Source organism: Prinia subflava, chromosome 8 (assembly GCF_021018805.1).
Source record: "Prinia subflava isolate CZ2003 ecotype Zambia chromosome 8, Cam_Psub_1.2, whole genome shotgun sequence".
In the NCBI taxonomy this organism is placed as follows: Eukaryota; Metazoa; Chordata; class Aves; order Passeriformes; family Cisticolidae; genus Prinia; species Prinia subflava.
The window spans coordinates 15523524-15546433 of record NC_086254.1 but is presented as its reverse complement, the minus strand read 5'-3'; the positions used below and the strand labels follow the sequence as shown (position 1 = coordinate 15546433).

The window sequence follows — 22910 nt, the reverse complement described above, 5'->3', positions numbered from 1 at the left end:
GCAGCTTTGGGGACACTGAGAGCAGCTTTGGAGTGACAACACCGCCGGTGTCACTCGTTTATTGTGAAGCAGCCACCCCCGAGGCTGCTGGCCCTGAGGTGCCACACGAGCGGCCGGTGCTTGACACCGTGACCCTACAAAAACCCCAAAACCTCTCCTGGGCCGTTCCTGTGCCCCCAGGAGCCACCGCCCCTCCAGGAAAAGGCAGCACCGGTGCCACAAAGCCCCGTCCTGGCGGCACCCGTGTCCCCAGGCGTGTCCCCAAGCGGGCTGTCCCCGTCCCCCCGCTCAGGACGCCGCCAGGTACTGGTGGAAGTAGAGGCCGAAGAGGCTGGTGACCACCTGGCAGGCGGCCACCCACCAGGTGAGGAAGGAGAAGAGGCCACGGAAGAAGAGCGGGGTGAAGACACAGCCCAGGAGCCCCGAGAGCTCCTGCACCGCCCGCTGCACGTCCTGGCCCGCGTCACCCTCGGGGCGCAGCGGGGACACCGGCGGGGACGGGGACACGGCGGGGGACACGGCGGGGTACAGCCCCCAGGAGTGCTGGCCTGGGGGACACAGGGGACAGGGTTGGGGGGGGTCCCTGGGGGACAGGTTTGGGGGTCCCTGTGGGAAAGATTTGAGGTCCCTGTTGGACAGGTTTGGGGGTCCCTGTGGGACAGATTTTGGGGTCTCTGGGGGTCAGAGGGGACAGATCTGGGGGGAATCCCTGAGGGACAGAGGGGACAGGCTTGGGTGGTCCCTGGGGGACAGGTCTGGGGGGGTCCCTGTGGGAAAGGTTTGGGGGTCTCTGGGGGTCAGAGGGGACAGATCTGGGGAGGGTCCATGTGGGACAAGTCTGGGGGTCCTTGTGGGAAAGGTTTGGGGGGTCTCTGGGGGTCAGAGGGGACAGGGCTGGGGGGAATCCCTGAGGGACAAAGGGGACAGGTTTGGGGTCCCTGTGGGAAAGGTTTGGGGGTCTCTGGGGGTCAGAGGGGACAGGTCTGGGGGGGTCCATGTGGGACAGGTCTGGGGGGGTCCCTGTGGGAAAGGTTTGGGAGTCTCTGGGGGTCAGAGGGGACAGATCTGGGGGGTCCATGTGGGACAGGTTTGGGGGTCCATGTGGGACAGGTTTAGGAGGGGCTCTAGGGGGCAGTTTTGGGGGTCCCTGGGGGTCAGAGGGGACAGGTTTGGGGGGGATCCATGTGGGACAGGTCTGGGGGTCCTTGTGGGAAAGGTTTGGGGGGTCTCTGGGGGTCAGAGGGGACAGGTCTGGGGGGATGTCTAAGAGACAGAGAGGACAGGGCTGGGGGAATCCCTGAGGGACAGAGGGGACAGGTTTGGGGGTCCCTGTGGGACAGGCTTGGGGGTCCCTGTGGGACAGTTTTGGGGGTCTCTGGGGGTCCCAGGGGACAGGTCTGGGTGTCCCTGTGCCCCAGCCCTGCTGGTGGCAGGGTCCCAGCACTGAGCCTGTCCCCACTGCGAAGCAGAGCAGAAGCAGGGAATGTCCTGAGCTGCCAGGCCGTGGGAGCTGGGGACAATCTGGGGACATCCCAACGACCTCCAGGCCCCTCCTGCCCATCCCAAACTCCCCAAACCCATCCCAAACCCCTAAATTCACTCCAACCCCATCCCAAACCCATCCCAAACCCATCCCAAACCCCTAAACTCATCCCAAACCCATCCCAAACTCCCCAAACCCATCCCAAACTCATCCCAAATCCATCCCAACCCCACCCCAAGCCCCCGCAGGCCCTCACCCAGCGTTTTCAGCAGCAGGGTGCAGTGCAGGCTGAGGATGATGGGCCCCAGGTACTGCAGGCTCACCACGGACACGTAGCAGTAAATCCTGGTGATCTGCAGAGGGAACCAGGGAACCCCGCAGGGAATCCAGGGAATCCCGCAGGGAATCCAGGGAACCCCGCAGGGAATCCAGGGAATCCTCAGTGGGAATCCCACCACGGGCAGGGGAACCACACCATGGTCTCACCCCGATCCCAGCTGGATCCCAAACCCAACCCCACCCCAATCCTAATCCTGATCCCACCCTGATCCCAGCCCGATCCCAGGTGGATCCCAAACCCAATCCCACTCTGATCCCACCCCAATCCTAATCCTGATCCCAATTGGATCCCACCTCAATCCCAACTCAATCCCACCCTGATCCCACCCGATCCCAGCCCCAATCCCATCCTGATCCCAGCCCAATCCCACCCCGATCCCACCCTGATCCCACACCCGATCACAGCCTGATCCCAGCTCGATCCCACCCCCAATCCCAGCCCCGATCCCACACCCGATCACAGCCTGATCCCAGCTCGATCCCACCCCAATCCCAGCCCCGATCCCAGCCCGATCCCAGCCGATCCCAGCCCGATCCCAGCCGATCCCAGCCCGATCCCACCCAATCCCAGCCCGATCCCAGCCCGATCCCAGCCCGATCCCAGCCCTATCCCAGCCCTGATCCCAGCCTGTTCTCCACCCCAATCCCAGCCCCTATCCCAGCCGATCCCAGCCGATCCCACCTTCTGCTGGATCTCCCGTGCCGGGATCCTGCCCGCCTCCCTGCGCATGCGGCGCGCCCAGCGCGGGGCCAGCCCCAGGTAGGCCTGCAGGTGCCAGCGCGTCCCCAGCAGGCGCAGCAGCGCCAGCGCCACCAGCGCCCACAGGCGCAGCGTGTCGAAGGAGCCCGGGGACAGGCTGCCACGGGGACACGGGGACATTGGGGGACATCAGGGACATTGGGGGCATTGGGGACATTGGGGATATTGGGGGCATGGGGACAGGGGGGACACTGGGGGCATTGGGGACAGGGAGGGCATGGGGACATTGGGGGACACTGGGGACATGGGGGGCAGTGGGGGCATGGGGACATTGGGGACATTGGGGATGGGGGGACATTGGGGATATTGGGGACATTGGGGACATTGCGGGGTTATTGGGGACACTGGGGACACTGGGGGCATTGGGGGACATTGGGGGATATTGGGGATGTGGGGACATTGGGGGGTTATTGGGGGGCATTTGGGGGCACTGGGTGTCACAGGGGTCATTGGGGGGACATTGGGGAGGTCACAGCTGACATTGGGGGGACACAGAGGGTCACAGGGGTTCATTGTGGGGACACCATCACGAGTGCCACAGGGGGTCACGGGGGGCACTCAGGGGGTCACAGGGGGTCACAGGGGTCACAGGGGGATCACGGGGGTCACACAGGGGGTCACAGGGGGTCACAGGGGTCACAGGGATGTCCCCCGCTGTCCCACTCACCTCTGCCCCGTGCCGGTGCCCAGCGGCGCCTGCAGCAGGTCCCGGCACAGGGGCCGCACCCAGAGCAGCAGCACCAGCACGGGAGCCACGAACCCGGCGTGCAGCAGCAGCCTGGGGGACAGCCAGGGGGACAGCCCTGTCACCGGCCCACGGGGGGCACAGAGAGACCAGAGACCCCAAAGAGAGCACAGAGATCCCACAGGGACCCCACAGAGACCCCACAGAGACCCCACAGGGAGCACAGGGACCCCAGAGACCCCACAGAGACCCCACAGCCCCCACAGTGACCCCACAGCCCCCACAGTGTGTCACCAACCCCAGAGACCCCACAGAGACCCCACAGACCCCACAGAGACCCCCCAGAGACCCCAGAGACCCCGGTGTGTGTCACCAACCCCCCAGAGACCCCCGAGAGAGACCCCACAGCCCCCCCAGTGTGCCACTGACCCCACTGTCCCCTGCCGTCCCCCACTGTCCCCAGGTGCCACCCAACTGTGTCAGGGGCTTGTCCTCGGCCATCCTGAGGGCGTCCAGGTGTGTCTGTGCCAGGCGCAGCCCCGGGAAGGTCAGGCAGGCGCCCAGGAAGGAGCACAGGGCCACCAGCCCCAGCTTGAAGGCCAGCTTGGCCAGGGGCAGCCTGGGGACACAGAGGGGACAGGGCTGGGGACAGGGGCTGGGGACACAGAGGGGACAGGGCTAGGGACACACGGCAGGGGCTGGGGACATGGCAGGGACAGGGCTGGGGACACAGCAGGGACAGGGCTGGGGACAGGGACAGGGGACACAGAGGGGACAGGGCTGGGGACACAGGGCAGGGACAGGGTGGGGACAGGGACAGGGCGGGGACAGGGACAGGGGCTGGGGACACGGTGGGGACAGGGACAGGGGCACAGCAGTGACAGGGCTGGGGACACAGTGGGGACAGGGCTGGGGACACAGCAGGGACAGGGCTGGGGACACAGGGCAGCGGCTGGGGACATAGTAGGGACAGTGGCACGGCTGAGGACACAGAGCTGGGGTTGGAGACACAGGGCAGGGACAGCGCTGGGGACACAGAGCAGGGGCTGGGGACATGGGGACAGGGCTGGGGACACAGCAGGGACAGGGCTGGGGACACAGCAGGGACAGTGGCACTGCTGGGGACAGGCTCTGTCCCACCCCCCCCTCCCTGCCCCACTCACGTCCACTCCCAGCCCCGCGGCTTCAGGAGGGGCTCCAGGTTCTGGGCGACTGCGGCCAGGCCTGCGGAGTGACCACGGAGTGACCACGGGAGTGACCACGGGAGTGACCGTGGGGAGTGACCATGGGAGTGACCACGGAGTGACCACGGAGTGACCACGGGGAGTGACCACAGGGAGTGACCATGGGAGTGACCGTGGGGAGTGACCACGGGAGTGACCACAGGGAGTGACCACGGGGAGTGACCGGGGGAGTGACCACGGGGAGTGACCATGGGGTGTGACCACGGGGAGTGACCACAGAGTGACCACCGGAGTGACCGTGGGCAGTGACCACGGGGAGTGACCCCCAGGAATGGGGAGTGACCGTGGGGAGTGACTGTGGGGAATGACCATGGGGAGTGACCAGGGGAGTGACCATGGGGAGTGACCCCTGGGAATGGGGAGTGACCCCCCAGGAGTGGGGAGTGACCCCTGGGAATGGGGAGTGACCATGGGGAGTGACCAGTGAGGGGAGTGACCCCGAGGAGCGGGGAGTGACCACCACGAGCGCAGTGACCCCCAGGGCGGGTCCCCAGTGCCCCCTCCCCGTCACCCACCGGGCTCGAGGCCGAACTCCAGGTACTCCTCACGGACCACCAGGGCCACCATGGCCAGGAGGAGGAAGAGGAAGGCGAAGCTGAGGCACACGGAGCGCTCCCCGCCCTCCTCCGAGCGGAAATAATGCCTCATCACCATGGAGAACACCTTGCTGGGCAGGTGGGGACGGCTGTCAAGGAAACTGGGGGACACCGGGGGGACCCCCAAAACCCCCTCACCCCCTAAACATCCCCACCACCACCTCCTCAGCGGGGCACCCCCAGAACTCCTCATAAACAACCCCAAAAATTCAGTTCTGCGCCTCGGCTGGGAGGAAAAATATAAAAAAAATAATGATGGGGGTGTTCCCTTTTTTGCCTTTTTGACAAAATTTTTGACAAAATTTTTTTTGACAATTTTTTTATCCCAAAAAATTCAGGATACACGGAGAAGACGACGGTGAGCAGGCACCAGAGCACGCCCAGGTTGGTCTCCCTGGAGGGGCTGACCAGGCAGAAATAGCCCTCGCTGAAGACGTAAACGGCGCCGGCGTAGAGGGCGAAATCCACGAACCACTGGTACTCCAGGAAGTGGCGCAGCACTGGGGGGACGTGGGGACGTGTCACCCCCCTGGGGACACCCCCGGAGGGTCCCCGGGGGTCCCTGGGGGGCGCAGGGGGTACCCAGGGCGTCCACGGCGGTGATGGGGCTGGTGTCCAGGCGCAGGTCGATGTCGCGGGGCACGGACAGGGGTTTGTCCTCGGCCACGCCGTTGGCCCTCCTGGGGACAAGGGGGAGGTGGCTCGTCATTTGTGTCACACAGGGTGGGGAGATAGTGCCAGGGGAGGAAATAACTGGACAGGGGTGGGCAGGGATGGACAGGGATGGACAGGGATGGACGGGGTGGACAGGGATGGACAGGGATGGACAGGGATGGACAGGGATGGACATGGATGGACAGGGGTGGGCAGGGGTGGACAGGGATGGACAGGGATGGACAGGGATGGACAGGGATGGACAGGGGTGGACAGGGACGGACAGGGACGGACAGGGGTGGACAGGGACGGACAGGGACGGACAGGGATGGACAGGGATGGACAGGGGTGGACAGGGATGGACAGGGATGGACAGGGACGGACAGGGACGGACATGGACGGACAGGGGTGGGCAGGGGTGGACAGGGATGGACAGGGGTGGACAGGGATGGACAGGGGTGGACAGGGGTGGACAGGGGTGGACAGGGGTGGACAGGGATGGACAGGGATGGACAGGGGTGACAGGGATGGACAGGCATGGACAGAGGTGGACATGGATGGACAGGGACAGACAGGGACGGACAGGGACGGACAGGGGTGGACAGGGATGAGCAGGGATGGACAGGAGTGGACAGAGATGGACATGGATGGACAGGCATGGACATGGATGCCCTCTGGGGTGACCCCCACCGTCCCCAACCCCAACCCCTCCCCATCCCCATCCCCTCCCTCCCCCGGGGGTGCCCCGGGCTGACCTGTCCCTCCTGCTCTTGGGGCGCTGCTTCCCGGCCAGGGCGCAGAGCTCCTCGTCCGTGGGGTGCTTGTACCTGTACAGGCTGTGGGGACGGGGGGGGTCACCCTGGACACCCCCAGGACGCCCCCAGGGCCGGTGCCGGGCCGTACCCACCCCCAGGACCCCCCCAGGGCCGGGGCCGGGCCGTACCTGCCATTGCAGAGCAGCCAGCGGGCGAAGGAGCAGCGCGGCGCCAGCTTCTGCATCAGGCTGGCGGCCAGCAGGGTGACCACCACCTGCACCCCCATCACCGCCTGCGCGGGGACACCCGGGGGTCACCGGGGCACGGGGGGACACCGGGACACCCCCAGGGCTGTGCCCAGCCCTGGCCCTGCGCGGGGACACCCAGGGGTGACACTGGCTGGGACACCCAGGGGTGTGGAACACACAGGAAGGGACCCCTCTGGCATGGACCCTCCTCAGGGTGGCACTCTGGGGACCCTCTGGGCAGGCTGGGACCACCGGGTGGGGGGCCATGTCACTGTGGGACCCCCAGGCAGTGACCCCAGGCCATGGTCACTGTGGGACCCCCAGGCAGTGACCCCAGACCATGGTCACTGTGGGACCCTTGGAGAGTGGCCATGGTCACCCGGGGACCCCCAGGCAGTGACCCCTGGCCATGGTCACCCTGGGACCCCCGGGAAAGTGACACTGGCCATGGTCACTGTGGGACCCCTGGGCAGTGACCCCCGGCCATGGTCACTGTGGGACCCTCGGGAAGTGACCCCCCGGCCATGGTCACCCCGGGATCCCCCGGCCGTGCCGAACCCCGGGACCCCCGGGCTGGGACCCCCTAGACACGCACCCCCCGGGCAGCCTGGCCATGCACCCCCCGCTCAGAGCCCCCTCCGGGGCCGGCCGCTGGCACCCCCCCGGTCCGGCCCCGGTCCGGCCCCGGTCCGGTCCCGGTCCGGTCCCGGTCCGGCCCCGGTCCGGCCCCGGTCCGGCCCCCGCCCGTGCCCACCATGCCGGGGGTCAGCGCAAAGGCGCCCGCAGGAAGCCCGCCCCCCTCTGCCACGCCCCCTCCCTTCAACCAATCCTCGACCGCTTTCCCATTGATTGGCAGATTGCTGACCAATGACAAGGCGGGTGTGGGCGGGGGGCGGGCTCTGCGCGGCGCGCGGTTCCGCGGGCGCGGCCTCCCGGGAGCGGCGGGGCCGCGGGTTCGAGTCCCGCCTGCTCCGAGCCCGCGTCCCCACACGGGATATCGATAGCATCGATAATATCGATAATTAATCGTATCCGCGTGTCTCCCCTCATCCCCGCCGTGGGCTAACCCTGGGGAAACTCCAGAGACCCACCAAAGCATCTCCTGCACTCCCCCTCCTCAACCGACCGACACAAACCAGACTCGACTCGGGGAAAATTAAATTAATTTATTACCAATGAGCAGGATAACGAGGAGTAAAACGAAATCCCAGTGCCACCACCGACATCCCAGTGCCAGGGCCCAAATCCCAGTGCCAGGGCTCCCATCCCGGTGCCAGGGCTCCCATCCCGGTGCAGCCCCCGCACCCCGCCGGGGTGTGCGGTGATTCCCGCCGGCCCCGGGGTCCCCGAGGGCTCCGCGGGTGCCCCTGGTCCAGGCGGGGCCGTTCCCGAGGGGTTGCCATGGATACCCATCTCCCTGGCGACGGGATGCTCTTCCCGCTAGATGTCGCTTCCTCCCGCGCCCGCGGCACCCCCGAGGGCTCGGGGCACCCGGGTTTGGAGGGGTGACACCCCAAAACACCCCGAGGGCTCGGGGCACTCGGGTTTGGGGGGTGACACCCCAAAACATCTCCCGGGACAGCCCCGGGGGTGCCCCCGCAGCAGCAGCAGCCCCTCCTCCGATGGGATGTGGTGCCAAAAATCCCCCAAATTCCGCCCAAAATTCCCCAGTCCTGGCTGCCAGAGGCCAGGGAAGAAACCTGCTCCATCAGCTTCAATCTCTCCGTGCCCTGAGTCCCCCAAAATCGCCCAAATTCCCCCAAATTCCCCTCAAATTCCCCAGTCCTGGCTGCCAGATGAAGTAGCCCGCTCCATCCTTCGCTGTCTCCACGCCCTGCGCACCCCAAAACCCCCCAAACTCCCTCAAAATCCCCCAAACCCCCTCAAAATCCCCCAAAATCTCCCCAAATTCCCCCAAATCCCCCCAGTTTTTCCACCAGCGCTGCCCCAGAGCCGCACCTCGCCCCCCCCAGAACTAACGCGGAGCCCCAGGACCCTCCAAGCCCCCAGGGCGGCGCTTTCAGCTCGGCCCGACCGCCAAAAAAACCCCCAAAAAACACAAAACAAAACAAAAAACCCCCACAAAACCGAGGGAAAGGCGGAAGATGGATGCTCGGAGCACCCGCAGCCCCGCCGGCCGCCCCCGGGGGACACAAAAGCGCCTTTGAGCGCTGATTTTACACCGCTCCCGATTAGCATCAGCAAAGGGAGCGCCCGCCGCGGGACACCGCGAATTCACCGGGAATTCACCGCGAATTCACCGCGGATTCCCCCGCTCCCCGTTCCCTTCCACCCCAAAAAAACCCCAAAAAACCCTCCTGGGAGAGGAGAGGAGACAATTCCACCTCATCCGAGGTGCTGCCATCACCCTGCTCCTCCTGGGGACAGCGCGACGAGGTCCCTTCCCCACCTCCGCGTCCCTTTAGACGCACCCTCAATCCCCCTCTCCAAATCATAATAAATTTTTTTTTAAAAAAAAAAGAAAAATAAAAGTTTCCCGAGGCGCACAAAGGCGGCGGCCGGGGCATTGTCCCGGGGCTGCATCGCATTACCCGGGGCCGGCGGAGAAATCCCTCGTATTTCACGCTCCATCGAGCAGCTGCCTGTATATATATTTTCTGTGTTGCACTTTTAGCATGACAAAAGGAGAGGGCCTGTGAACTCCTTGCTCTTCAGACCTCTCCCGACACGTCCCCCCCGAGCCGAGCCCCCCTCGGTTTAGCAGAACAAACTGCCACACGCTTCCTCCCCTCCCGCCGGCCGGCCTTGCCCTCCTTTTAGTTATTTTATTTTGATTTTTTAAAATTTTTTTTACCCTTTTTATTTAATGTACAGCTCGATGTTTGGGTGGCGAGCGCGTGCTGGGAGGGATTGGGGATTTTTGGGCGGTTGTCCCGGCTCTTTGGTGGCATTTTTGGTGGCACATTTGACATTTTTGGTGGCTTTTTTAGTGGCACTTTTGGCGGCATTTTTGGCTGCATTTTTGGTGGCATATTTGGCATTTTTGGTGGTGTTTTTAGAGCCCCGTGGAGGGGACAGAGCTGGTGTCACTCGACTCCACCGTGCTCTGCCCGCTGCAGCCGCGGGTTTGACCCGAAATTTGGTTAAAAGGGGAAAATTGGGAGTTGTGGGGCTGGAATGAGGCTCAGCAGGGACCTGCAGCAACCTGGCCCTGTCCCCAACCTGTCCCAGGTGTCCCCAACCTGTCCCCAGCCTGTTCCATCTGTCACCAACCTGTCCCAACTGTCCCCAGCTGTCCTCGACCTGTCCCCAACCTCTCCTAGCTGTCCCCAATCTGTGCCCAACTTGTCCCAACTGTTCCCAACCTGTCCCCAACCTGTCCCCAACCCACCCGCAACCTGTCCCCAACCTGTCCCCAACCTGTCCCAGCTGTCCCCAAACTGTGCCCAACATGTCCCATCCCATCCCAGCTGTCCCCAGCCTGTCCTAGGTGTCCCCAACCAGTCCCCAACCTGTCCCCAGCCTGTCCCCAACCTCTTCTAGCTGTCCCCAACCTGTGCCCAACTTGTCCCAACCCATCCCCAACCTGTCTCCAACCTTTCCCAGCTGTCCCCAATCTGTGCCAAACTTGTCCCAGCTGTCCCCAACCTGTCCTCAACCCATCCCACCTGTCCCCAGCCTGTCCCACCTGTCCCCAGCCTGTCCCAGGTGTCCCCACCCTGTCCCAGGTGTCCCCATCCCCACACGAGGAGGGATCAGAGCCCGTTCCCAGGTCCAGGATGGGAATGGGGAGAGGAGAAGGGAGCGAGGCTGAGGTGGGACACCCCTGTCCCCACCCTGCTGTCCCCACCCTGCTGTCCCCCAGCCCTAAAGGGACAGGAATTGTTCCCTCCGGGCTGTCACCTCCCTCGGCAGGACTGGCAGAGGAAAACTCCATTTTTTTGGGAAGGAAACCCCCCTGGACACGGAATTTTGCAGGGACTGGGGGATCCTGCAGGAAAAAGGGACAAAACCTCAAACACCAGGCTGGGACAGGCTGGGAGCCCCCAACACTTTTAATGCTCCGGAATTTTCTCCCTTCCCCTCGCTGGCTCCAGGCCTCGTCCTCCCGGTGGCTCCGCGTCCTTGCGGTGTCCCTGGGATGTCACCTCGCTGTCACCTGGCCCAGGTGGACACCCAGGTGGGCACCCAGACCTGGGAGATGCTGATTTGGGAGAGGAGGGGTCCATCCCTTACCCCGGGTGGGAATTCCGGGATCCGGCCATGGTGGCCTCGGCTCCTGTCCCGCCTTTCTCGGTCACCTCCGGTCACCTGGGAGGGGACAGAGCGGTGTGAGCCCTGTGCCAGCTTGGGGACAAGCAGGACACATCCCCAAGGACAGGCAGGAGGTGGCAGTGTCCCCATCACCCCAAATCCCGGATCGTTCCCATCGCGCTGTCCCCAACCCGCCGGGCACACGGGGACAGGGGGGATTTGGGGTCAGGGGACGTTCGAGGGGCTGGGGACACTTTGGGACACCGGGGAAGGGACAGGTGACAATTCCCTGTCCCGCCCTGTGCCCAGGGATTCCTCACCCTGGGCGGGGTCTCCTGGGGATGGGGTGACACCAGGGACAAGGTGACACCAGGGACAGGGTGACACCGGGGACAGGGTGACACTGGGGACAGGGTGACACCGGGGACAAGGTGACACTGGGGACAGGGTGACACCAGGGACAGGGTGACATCGGGGACAGGGTGACATTGGGGACAGGGTGACACTAGGGACAGGGTGACATCAGGGACAGGGTGACACTGAGGACAGGGTGACATAGGGGACAGGGTGACATAGGGGACAGGGTGACATCAGGGACAGGGTGACACCAGGTACAGGGTGACACCGGGGACAGGGTGACAGCAGGGACAGGGTGACATCAGGGACAGGGTGACATCGGGGACAGGGTGACATCGGGGACAGGGTGACAGCAGGGACAAGGTGACACCAGGGACAGGGTGACATCGGGGACAGGGTGACATTGGGGACAGGGTGACACCGGGGACAGGGTGACATCGGGGACAGGGTGACACCAGGGACAGGGTGACACTGGGGACAGGGTGACAGCAGGGACAGGGTGACACCGAGGACAGGGTGACATAGGGGACAGGGTGACACCGGGGACAGGGTGACACCGAGGACAGGGTGACACCGGGGACAGGGTGACACCAGGGACAGGGTGACACCGGGGACAGGGTGACACCAGGGACAGGGTGACACCGGGGTCAGGGTGACACCAGGGACAGGCAGGGACAGCTCTTCACTCATGTCCTTGTCCCTGCTGGTGGCACCAGGGGGTCCCGATGTCCTGGCCAGGGGGGTTAAATCCGCATTTCCCGCCTGGGTTTAGCTGAGAAGTTTCCAGAACCTTCCTCATCCTGTCCTGCCACCGCCCTGCACCCCTGCTCTGCATGGACAGTGACGCCAAGCCTCTAAAAGGAGCCCTAATTTTCCATTTTTCCCCAAAATCTCTGATTTTTTTTGTGGTTAAATCCGCATTCCCCACTTGGATTTAGCGGAGAAGTTTCCAGAACCTTCCTCGCCCCATTCCGCCATCACCCTGTATCCCTCCTCCCCATAGACAGGGACATTTTGAGCCCTGATTTTCCATTTTTCCCCAAAATCCAATTTTTTTTTGTGGTTAAATCTGCATTTCCCATCTGGCTTTATCTGAAATGTTTCCAGAACCTTCCTCATTCCACGTGGAGAACGACACAAAACCTCTAAATGAGCCCAGATTTTCCACCTTTCCCAAAAATCCAATTTTTTTGGGTGGTTAAATCCGCATTTCCCGCTCGGGTTTAGCTGAGAAGTTTCCAGAACTTTCCTCGCCCCGCCCCAGCACCACCCTGCACCCCTGCTCTGCACAGACAGTGACGCCAAGCCTCTAAAAGGAGCCCTAATTTTCCATTTTTCCCCAAAATCCCCGATTTTTTTTGTAGTTAAATCCGCATTTCCCACTTGGATTTAGCTGAGAAGTTTCCAGAACCTTCCTCGCCCCATTCCGCCATCACCCTGTATCCCTCCTCCCCATAGACAGGGACATTTTGAGCCCAAATTTTCCATTTTTCCCCAAAATCCAATTTTTTTTTGTGGTTAAATCCGCATTTCCCACCCGGATTTAGCCGGGATGTTTCCAGAACCTTCCATGTCCTGTCCCACCTCTATCCCTCCTCCCCATGGACAGCGACATTTTGAGCCCAAATTTTCCATTTTTCCCCCAAAATTCCCCAATTTTTCGGTCTCCCACCCCTCCCCCTCCTCCCCATCCTCCCCGGGGGGAGGTGACAGGAGGTGACACCGGTGACATCCCCAAAATTGCTTTTTTTTTGGGGAAAACCCCCCAAAAAATCTCTTTTTTTCCGGCTCCGCTGGCTGCTCACCTGCCCCAGGTGAGCCCGGCCTGGGAGGCTCCGAACATTCCCCAAATTAAAGGGGATTTTCCCTGGAGATTCCTCTGGAATTTTTCAGCTCTTTGCCGTGGAAATCAGGATGGAAAACCCCAAAATTCCAATTTTTTTTGGGAGAGAAGAGTTCCAGTTTTTCACCTGAATGGAAAAAAAAAGCCAGGATTGGAGGGTCTGGGCTGAGCTGGGGGTGCCAAGCCTTAATTTGGATTTATTTGGCAATAAATCAATTTTTAAAAATGAAAAATAAATATAATGTGCTATGATGTTATGTGATATGGTAAAAGAAATACGATATAATATAAAACGATATAAAATTATATAAGATAAAGTATTGTAATGCAATGTAAATTAAAATGAAATAAAATATTTAAAAATATGATATTAAATAATATATAATATAATATAAATCATTATAATAAATTATATTATAATATAATTACAATACAATTATAATATGATTATGATATATTAAATAAATAAATAAATAAATAAATAAAACAAATGAAACAAATAAAATAATTAAATAAAAATTTAAAAAGCCATTTCAGGGACAACCTTCGAACCTCAGTTTTGAGGAGGGAGCTGCAAAAGGAGGGGTTTTCCCCCCATCTCGTTTTTTTCCTCCTTTTAAAAATTTATTTTATTTTTATTTTTTTTTATTATTATTATTTTTTTTATTTTTATTTTTACTTTTATTTTCATTTTTATTTTTATTTTTTTATTTTCATTTTCATTTTCATTTTCATTTTCATTTTTATTTTTATTTTTATTTAATTTATTTTTTCATTTATTTTTATTTTTATTTTTATTTTTATTTTCATTTTTATTTTTATTTTCATTTGTATTTTTATTTGTATTTTTATTCTTGTTCTTATTTTTATGTTTATTTTTATTTATTCTTATTCTTATTCTTATTCTTATTCTTATTCTTATTCTTATTCTTATTCTTATTCCTATTCTTATCTTTATTTTTTCCAAAAAAAATCCGATTTAAAGGCCAACAGGTGGGGGATTTTCCTGCTTTTCCCCCTTTTTTTCTCCCCAAAAAACCAATTTAAAAGTGAACGTGTGGGGGATTTTCGCTGCCCCACCCTGCAGAAATTTGGGATTCCCGGAGATGCCCCCATGACCCAAACCGGGGTTTTTTTCCCGGTTTTTCCATCCTCTCTTGCAGAATTTTCCTGATTTTTTTTGTGCTTCTTGCTGGGAATGGATTTTGGGATATCCTTGAACCTCCCTGCCTGGAAAATCCCGGAAAAATCCCAGAAAATCCCAGAAAATCCCAGAAAATCCCAGAAAATCCCGGAAAATCCCGGAAAATCCCGGAAAATCCTGGAAAATCCTGGAAAATCCCGGAAAATCCTGGAAAATCCCGGAAAATCCTGGAAAATCCTGGAAAATCCCGGAAAATCCCGGAAAAATCCTCTTTTTGGGCTGTCCTGGATCTGTGCTATTCCAGGATTTCCCTCGGGGCTGGGTGGGAATTTTGTCTCCTGACCCCCAAAACCTCCTGGGAGAGAGGAGGAGGAGGAGGAGGAGGAAGAGGAGGAAGAGGAGGAGGAGGAGGAGGAGGAGGAGGAAGAGGAGGAGGAGGAGGAAGAGGAGGAAGAGGAAGAGGAGGAGGAGGAGGAGAAGGAGGAAGAGGAGGAAGAGGAGGAGGAAGAGGAGGAAGAGGAGGAGGAAGAGGAGGAAGAGGAGGAGGAGGAGGAGGAGGAGGAGGAGGAGTGGGAGGAGGAGGAAGAGGAGGAGGAGGAGGAGGAGGAGGAGGAGGAGGAGGAGGAAGAGGAAGAGGAAGAGGAGGAGGAAGGAGGGAACAGGGCCGTGATTCCGGCCAGGAGCAGCTCCAGGCTCAGGCCCCGGGGGAGCCGGAGCTTCCCCAGCGCCTCCGGTGGATCCAGAGCCACTTCCAGGCTTTTTCCAGGAGGAAATCCGGATCTTCCTCCTCTTCCTCACTGGGAAGCCCTGGGGGGTCCCTGCCGGGCTGTGCCGGCCTCTTCCCGAGGCTGCTCCCGAAAATCTCCTGCAGCTCCCGCCGGCTCCTTCCGTGTCCCATTCCCGGTCCCATTCCCAGTCCCAGTCCCAGTCCCATTCCCGGTCCCATTCCCAGTCCCATTCCCAGTCCCATTCCCATTCCCATTCCCGGTCCCATTCCCGGTCCCATTCCCATTCCCATTCCCAGTCCCAGTCCCAGTCCCAGTCCCATTCCCGGTCCCATTCCCAGTCCCATTCCCAGTCCCAGTCCCATTCCCGGTCCCATTCCCAGTCCCAGTCCCATTCCCGGTCCCATTCCCAGTCCCATTCCCAGTCCCATTCCCATTCCCAGTCCCATTCCCAGTCCCAGTCCCATTCCTATTCCCATTCCCATTCCCATTCCCATTCCCAGTCCCATTCCCATTCCCAGTCCCAGTCCCATTCCCATTCCCATTCCCATTCCCAGTCCCAGTCCCATTCCCAGTCCCAGTCCCATTCCTATTCCCATTCCCAGTCCCATTCCCATTCCCAGTCCCATTCCCATTCCCAGTCCCATTCCCATTCCCATTCCCATTCCCAGTCCCATTCCCATTCCCAGTCCCTTTTCCAGTCCCATTCCCGGTCCCATTCCCAGTCCCATTCCCAGTCCCATTCCCATTCCCAGTCCCATTCCCGGTCCCATTCCCGGTCTGTTCCCGGTGCCTTTCCTATTCCCCATCCCAGTCCCATTCCTGATCCCGTTCCCCCATCCCTTCTTGGTCCCGTTCCCATTCCCATTCCCATTCCCATTCCCAGTCCCATTCCCATTCCCATCCCCATCCCCATTCCCATTCCCACTCCCATTCCCATTCCCATTCCCAGTCCCATTCCCATTCCTATTCCCATTCCAGGAATTCCCCAAAAAACCCTCAGGAAACCCGGCTGGGCTCTGGGAGGGACACCTGGGACTAAAATTGCGCTTGGAGATCACCTCAAACCATAAATGCAGCTTCAAAAAAACCAAAAAACCTTGGAAAAAACCATCAGGAATGGGGTGAACTCCCCAAAAACCCTCGGGAAAAGTGGCTGGGCTTTCCCAGAGGAGCGGCTGGGACCAAAATTGTGCTTGGAAATCACCTCAAACCACCAACAAAGCTTGAGAAAACCCCCCAAAAACCCAGAAAAGCCGATTGGGATGGGGTGGGCTCCCTGAAAACTCCTCGGGAAAACCGGCTGGGGACCTGGGACTAAAATCACACTCGGAGATCACCTCAAACCACAAACCCAGCTTGAGAAAAACCAAAAAACCCTGGAAAAGCCAATTGGGAATGGGGTGAGCTCCCCAAAACCCCTCAGGAAAACCGGCTGGGCTCTGGGAGGGACACCTGGGACTAAAACTGCGCTTGGAGATCACCTCAAACCATAAATGCAGTTTGAAAAAAACCCCAAAAACCCCCAGAAAAGCCAATTGGGAATGGGGTGAGATCCCCAAAAACCTTGGGAAAACCGGCTGGGCTCTGGGAGGGGCACCTGGGACCAGAATCGCGCTCAGAAATCACCTGAAACCACCAACAGACCTTGAAAAAATCCCAAAAACCCCAGAAAAAACCATCGGGGATGGGGTGAACTCCCTAAAAACCCTCGGGAAAACCAGATGGGTTCTCTGAGAGGGACACCTGGGACTAAAATCACACTTGGAGATCACCTCAAACCACCAACAAACCTTGAAAAAACCCCCAAAAACCCCCAGAAAAAACATCGGGGATGGGGTGAACTCCCCAAAACCCCCTCGGGAAACCCGGCTGGGCTCTGGGACTAAAATCACACTTGGAGATCACCCCAAACCACAAACCCAGCTTGAGAAAAACCAAAAAACCCTGGAAAAGCCAATTGGGAATGAGGTGAGCTCCCCAAAACCCCTCAGGAAAACCGGCTGGGCTCTGGGAGGGACACCTGGGACCAAAATTGCGCTTGGAGATCACCTCAAACCATAAATGCAGTTTGAAAAAAACCCCAAAAACCCCCAGAAAAGCCAATTGGGAATGGGGTGAGATCCCCAAAAACCTTGGGAAAACCGGCTGGGCTCTGAGAGGGGTGGCTGGGACTAAAATCGTGCTCAGAAATCACCTGAAACCACCAACAAACCCTGAAAAAACCCAAAAATAACCCAGAAAAAACCATCGGGGATGGGGTGAACTCCCCAAAACCCCTCAGGAAAATCGGCTGGGACCTGGGACTAAAATCACACTTGGAGATCACCTCAAACCACCAACAAACCTTGAAAAAATCCCAAAAACCCCAGAAAAAATCATCGGGGATGGGGTGAACTCCCCAAAACCCCTCGGAAAACCCGGCTGAGCTCTGAGAGGGGTGGCTGGGACTAAAATCGTGCTCAGAAATCACCTGAAACCACCAACAAACCCTGAAAAAACCCCAAAAATAACCCAGAAAAAACCATCAGGAATGAGGTGAACTCCTCAAAAACCCTCGGGAAACCTGGCTGGGCTCTCTGGGAGGGGTGACTGGGACCAGAATCGCACTTGGAGGTGACCTCAAACCATAAATGCAGCTTGAGAAAACCCAAAAAATCCCGGAAAAAACCATCAGGGATAGGGTGAGCTCCCAAAAAACCCCTTGGGAAAACCAGATGGGTTCTCTGAGAGGGACACCTGGGACTAAAATCACACTTGGAGATCACTTCAAACCATCAACAAAGCTTGAAAAAACCCCAAAAACCCCAGAAAAAACCATCAGGAATGGGGTGAACTCCCCAAAAACCCCTCGGGAAAACCGGCTGGATGCCTGGGACTAAAATCACACTCGGAGATCACCTCAAACCACAAACCCAGCTTGAGAAAAACCAAAAAACCCTGGAAAAGCCAATTGGGAATGGGGTGAGCTCCCCAAAACCCCTCAGGAAAACCAGCTGGGCTCTGGGAGGGACACCTGGGACTAAAATTGCGCTTGGAGATCACCTCAAACCATAAATGCAGTTTGAAAAAAACCCCAAAAACCCCCAGAAAAGCCAATTGGGAATGGGGTGAGATCCCCAAAAACCTTGGGAAAACCGGCTGGGCTCTGGGAGGGGCACCTGGCACCAGAATCGCGCTCAGAAATCACCTGAAACCACCAACAAACCTTGAAAAAATCCCAAAAACCCCAGAAAAAACCATCGGGGATGGGGTGAGATCCCCAAAAACCCCTTCAGGAACCCCCCCTGGTCTCCCCAGGAGGGGCAGAGCCCCCCAGCCCTGCCGAGCCCGCGATAATCGCGATAATCGCCGGGGGAGAGGCGCTCCCGCTGAGCCCGCAATTAGCGGCCCCGTCTGCGCTGCCCCCGCGTGCTTAATTAAGATGACGGTGCCTAATTTCGGTGTGTGCGCATCCCCCGGCGCCCGGACCCCCCTCCTGCTCGCGATATGCAAATCGCGATTTGCTCCTGGGCCGGGGGGAGCCGAACAAAGAAACCCCACAAAGGCACAAAAATGGGGGAAATTCGGAGATTTTGGCTCTACAGGGGATTTGTTGGGGATTTTTTACCTCTCTCCTCATTCCTGTTGGGGTTTATATTATTATATTATATTATTATATTATTATATTATATTATATTATATTATATTATATTATATTATATTATATTATTATATTATATTATTATATTATATTATATTATATTATATTATTATTATATTATTATTATATTATATTATATTATATTATATTAATAATATTATATTATTATATATATTATATAATATAATAATATATAGAATGTATATAATATTATTATCTATTACAATTATATATTACAATTATATATTACAATTATATATTATATATTATATGTTATATAATATACATTATACATTATACGTTATACATTATATATTATATATTATGTATTATGCATTATATATAATATATTATATATTATATAATATATTATATATTATATATTATATATTGTATATTGTATATTGTATATTATATATTATATATTATATATTTTATATTATATATTATATGTTATATATTATATATTATATATTGTATATTGTATTACATATATTTTTATATTTATATACATCAACATATATTGATGCATTTTAATATAAATATATTTATACAAATCTATCTTTTTTATATAAAGACATATTTTGCATCTTTATATCTTTCTATTTATAGATTTATATATTTATACATTTGTATACTCATATAAAATAAATAAATAAATATAAATATTTTTATATATTTATACATTTATATATTTATATGTGTATATTAAATAAATAAGTAAATAAATAAGTAAATAAATAAGTAAATAAATATATATATATATAAAATATATTTATATTTATAATTCCAGCCTATTTCCCATTTCAGGTTGGATTTTCGTGTTTTCCCTGGATTTTTCCCCCCCCCCTTAAAATATTCCCAATATTCCCTTCAAACATTCCCAAATTTTAAACAAAGCAATCCCAGAAAACACCCAGGGTTTTTTTTTTTTTTTTCTTCTCCTGCAGGGTATTTCCAAATTTCCTTCATTTTTTTAATGGGGGGAAAAAGAGAAATATTTTCCTGATCAATATAAATGAATATAAATCCATTTTTCCCAGGGATTTTCCAGGTTCTGACCCTCCCCTGGCTCGGGTGGATAAATCCCATTTTGGGGTGGGTGGGTGGACACTGAAAAAAAGTGGGAAAAACTTCAATTCCTGGCTGGAAAAAATAAAATTCTTTAATTTTGGGTGTCAGAATCTCCTTCAATCCTCAATTTTTGCCTTTCCCATCCCAAAAAAAAAGTGGGAAAAATCCCAAAAATTGATTCACCCACCCCAAGAGCAGGGAAAAAATGGAATATTGGGAATTTGAGGGTGAGAGAGGCTCAAAAGATGAATTTTTTTTTTTTGAGGGGATTAATTTGGGATTAAATTCCCAATTTTTATTTGGGTGGAAATCCCCGATTCTCCTTTTTTTGGGGGTGTTCTTATTTTGGGGGTGAGGGGGTCACAAGGGTTGGCCAAGGATGGAACTGGTGGGAAAAGGGCGGGGATTTAATTGGGATTCAGGAACGGAGAGGGGAGGCGGGAAAATTGGGAAAAATTGGGGGGAAATAGGGGAAAACTTGGGGAAAAATTGGGGGAAAAATGGGAAAAAATTGGGGAAAAACTGGGAGGGAAATGGGGAAAAATTGGGGGGAAATAGGGGAAAATTGGAGGGAAAATGGGGAAAAAATGGGGAAAAATTGGGGGGAAATTGGGGAAAATATGGGAAAAACTGGAGAGAAATTGGGGGGGAAATTGGGAAAAAATTGAGGAAAAATTGGGGAAAAATCGGGGGGAAATGGGGAAAAATAGGGGGAAAATTGGAGAGGAAATGGGAAAAAACTGGGGAAAATTGAGGAAATATTGGGAGGAAATTGGGGAAATATTGGGAGGAAATTGGGGAAATATTGGGGAAAAAGGAGGGGAAATGGAAAAATTGGGGAAAAATTGGGGGGAAAGGAGGGAAAAAGGGGGAAATTGGGAAAAAATGGGGGTAATTGGGGGAAAAATTGGGGAGAAAATGGGGAAAACATTGGGGAAATACTGAGGAAAAAATGGGAAAATATTGGAGAAAAATTGGGGAAATTTGGGAGGAGAAAGGGGAATAATTGGGGGAAAGGAGGGAAAAATTGGGAGAAAATCAGGAAAAAACTGAGGGGAAATTGGGGAAAAATTGGGGGGCAATTGGGGAAAATATTGGGGAAATACTGAGGAAAAAAATGGGAAAATATTGGAGAAAAATTGAGGAAATTTGGGAGGAAAAAGGGAAATACGTGGGGGAAAGGAGGGAAAAATTGGGAGAAAATCGGGAAAAATTGGGGGGAAAAGAGGGAAAAATGGGCAACATTGGGGAAAAACTGAGGGGAAATTGGGGAAAAATTGGGGGGAAATTGGGGAGAAATTGGGGAAAATATTGGGGAAATACTGAGAAAAAATGGGAAAATACTGGAGAAAAATTGGGGAAATTTGGGAGGAAAAAGGGGAATACTTGGGGGAAAGGAGGGAAAAATTGGGAGAAAATTGGGAAAAATTGGGGAAATAGGAGGGGAAAACTGGGGGGAAAGGAGGAGGAAATGGGGAATAATTGGGGGGAAATTTGGGGGGAAAATTTGGGGGGAAATTTGGGGGAAAATTGGGGAATAGGAGGGGAAAAAAGGGAAAATAAAGAGGGAAAAAAGGGAAGGGAGAGAGAGGGGATGAGAATAAAGAGAAAAAAAGGGAACCTCGTGATGAGCCCCCGGCTGGGGAGGGGAGGGAAAGGGAGGAGGGGGGGGGGGGTTGATGGCTTAATTAGCATATTCAAATCTAATTAATTCCCCTTTGCATAAAAAGGCCGCGGCCCGGGCGTGGGACCAGCCTTGCAGATGGCGTCTCAGGCTCCGCTCCATTTTGGGGCTGCGGCCATCTTAGAGAGGGAGGAGGAGGAGGAGGAGGAAGAAAAGGAGGAGGAGGAAGAGGAGGAGGAAAAGTGGGAGAGGAAGGATGAGGAGGAAGAGGAAGAAAAGCGGGAGGAGGAAGAGGAGGAGGAGGAAAAGGAGGAGGAAAAGTGGGAGAAGAAGGAGGATGAGGAGGAAGATGAGGAAGAGCAGGAGAAGGAGGATGAGGAGGATGAGGAGGAAAAGAGAGAGGATGAGGAGGAAGAGGAAGAAAAGCAGGAGGAGGAAGAAAAGGAGGATGAGGATGAGGAGGAGAAAGAAAAGCGGGAGAAGGAGGAGGATGAGGAGGAGGAGGAAGATGAGGAGGAAAAGCAGGAAAAGGAGGAGGAGGAGGAAAAGCGGGAGGAGGAAGAGGAGGAGAATGAGGAGGAAGAGGAGGAAAAGGAGAAGGAAAAGTGGGAGAAGGAGGAGGATGAGGAGGAAGATGAGGAAGAGCAGGAGAAGGAGGTGGAGGAGAAGGAGGAGGAGGAAAAGCGGGAGGAGGAAGAGGAGGAGGAGGATGAGGAGGAAAAGGAGGAGTAAAAGTAGAAGGAGGAAGAAGAGGATGAGGAGGAGGAAGAGGAGGAAGAAAAGCAAAGGGGGAGGATGAGGAGGAAAAGCAGGAGGAGGAGGAGGAGGAAGATGAAGGTGGCTCTGCCCACGGCACCCTTGGAGGGTTAAAATCTGGGAATGAGGGAAAAAAAGTGGGAAAAGTTCCAAATTTGGGGGTTTTGGGGCCTCTCAGGCTCAGTTTGGGCAAATTCCCATCGCAGGCTTGGGGGGGTGGGAGGAAGAAGAGGTTTAAAATCTGGGAATGAGGGGAAAATGTGGGAAAAATTGGGAATTTGGGGGTTTGGGGACCTCTCAGGCTCAGCTGGAAATCCCAAATCCGGCCCCATCACAGCCTTGGAAGGTTAAAATCTGGAAATGAGGAGAAAAAAGTGGGAAAATTCCAAATTTGGGGGTTTTGTGACCTCTCAGGGTCGCTTGGGAATCCCAAATCTGCCCCCATGGAGGCCTTGGAGGAAGAAGAGGAAGATTAAAAGAAGGGAATGAGGGAAAAATTTGGGAAAAGTTCCAAATTTGGGGGTTTTGGGGCCTCTCATCCCAGACTGAGGATCCCAAATCCGTCCCCACCCTGGTGGGATGGAGCGGATCCCGATAATAAATTGGGATTCCAAATAATAAATTTGGATTCCAAATAATAAATTGGGATTCCCAATAATAAATTGGGATTCCCAAGAATAAATTGGGATTCCCGATAATAAATTGGGATTCCCGATAATAAATTGGGATTCCCAATAATAAATTGGGATTCCCGATAATAAATTG

General features: G+C 55.0%; 2 protein-coding genes across 2 annotated transcripts; one reads left to right on the top strand and one right to left on the bottom strand.

Moving 5' to 3' along the window:
* On the bottom strand, window positions 1-7575 carry TMEM161A (transmembrane protein 161A). The gene is made up of 12 exons (XM_063403484.1): window positions 7519-7575; window positions 6705-6808; window positions 6517-6597; window positions 5690-5787; window positions 5451-5607; window positions 5027-5178; window positions 4431-4491; window positions 3743-3886; window positions 3250-3360; window positions 2505-2679; window positions 1740-1836; window positions 1-548 (listed from the first exon to the last, which is right to left on the bottom strand). Exons 1-12 carry the CDS (start codon window positions 7519-7521, stop codon window positions 289-291), a joined length of 1443 nt encoding a protein of 480 aa, XP_063259554.1. The 5' UTR covers window positions 7522-7575; the 3' UTR covers window positions 1-288.
* On the top strand, window positions 7520-22123 carry LOC134554291 (cilia- and flagella-associated protein 251-like). Its single transcript, XM_063404831.1, has 3 exons — window positions 7520-7717; window positions 14744-14989; window positions 21594-22123. Exons 1-3 carry the CDS (start codon window positions 7520-7522, stop codon window positions 22119-22121), a joined length of 972 nt encoding a protein of 323 aa, XP_063260901.1. The 3' UTR covers window positions 22122-22123.
* The last annotated feature ends 787 nt before the right edge of the window (window positions 22124-22910 follow it).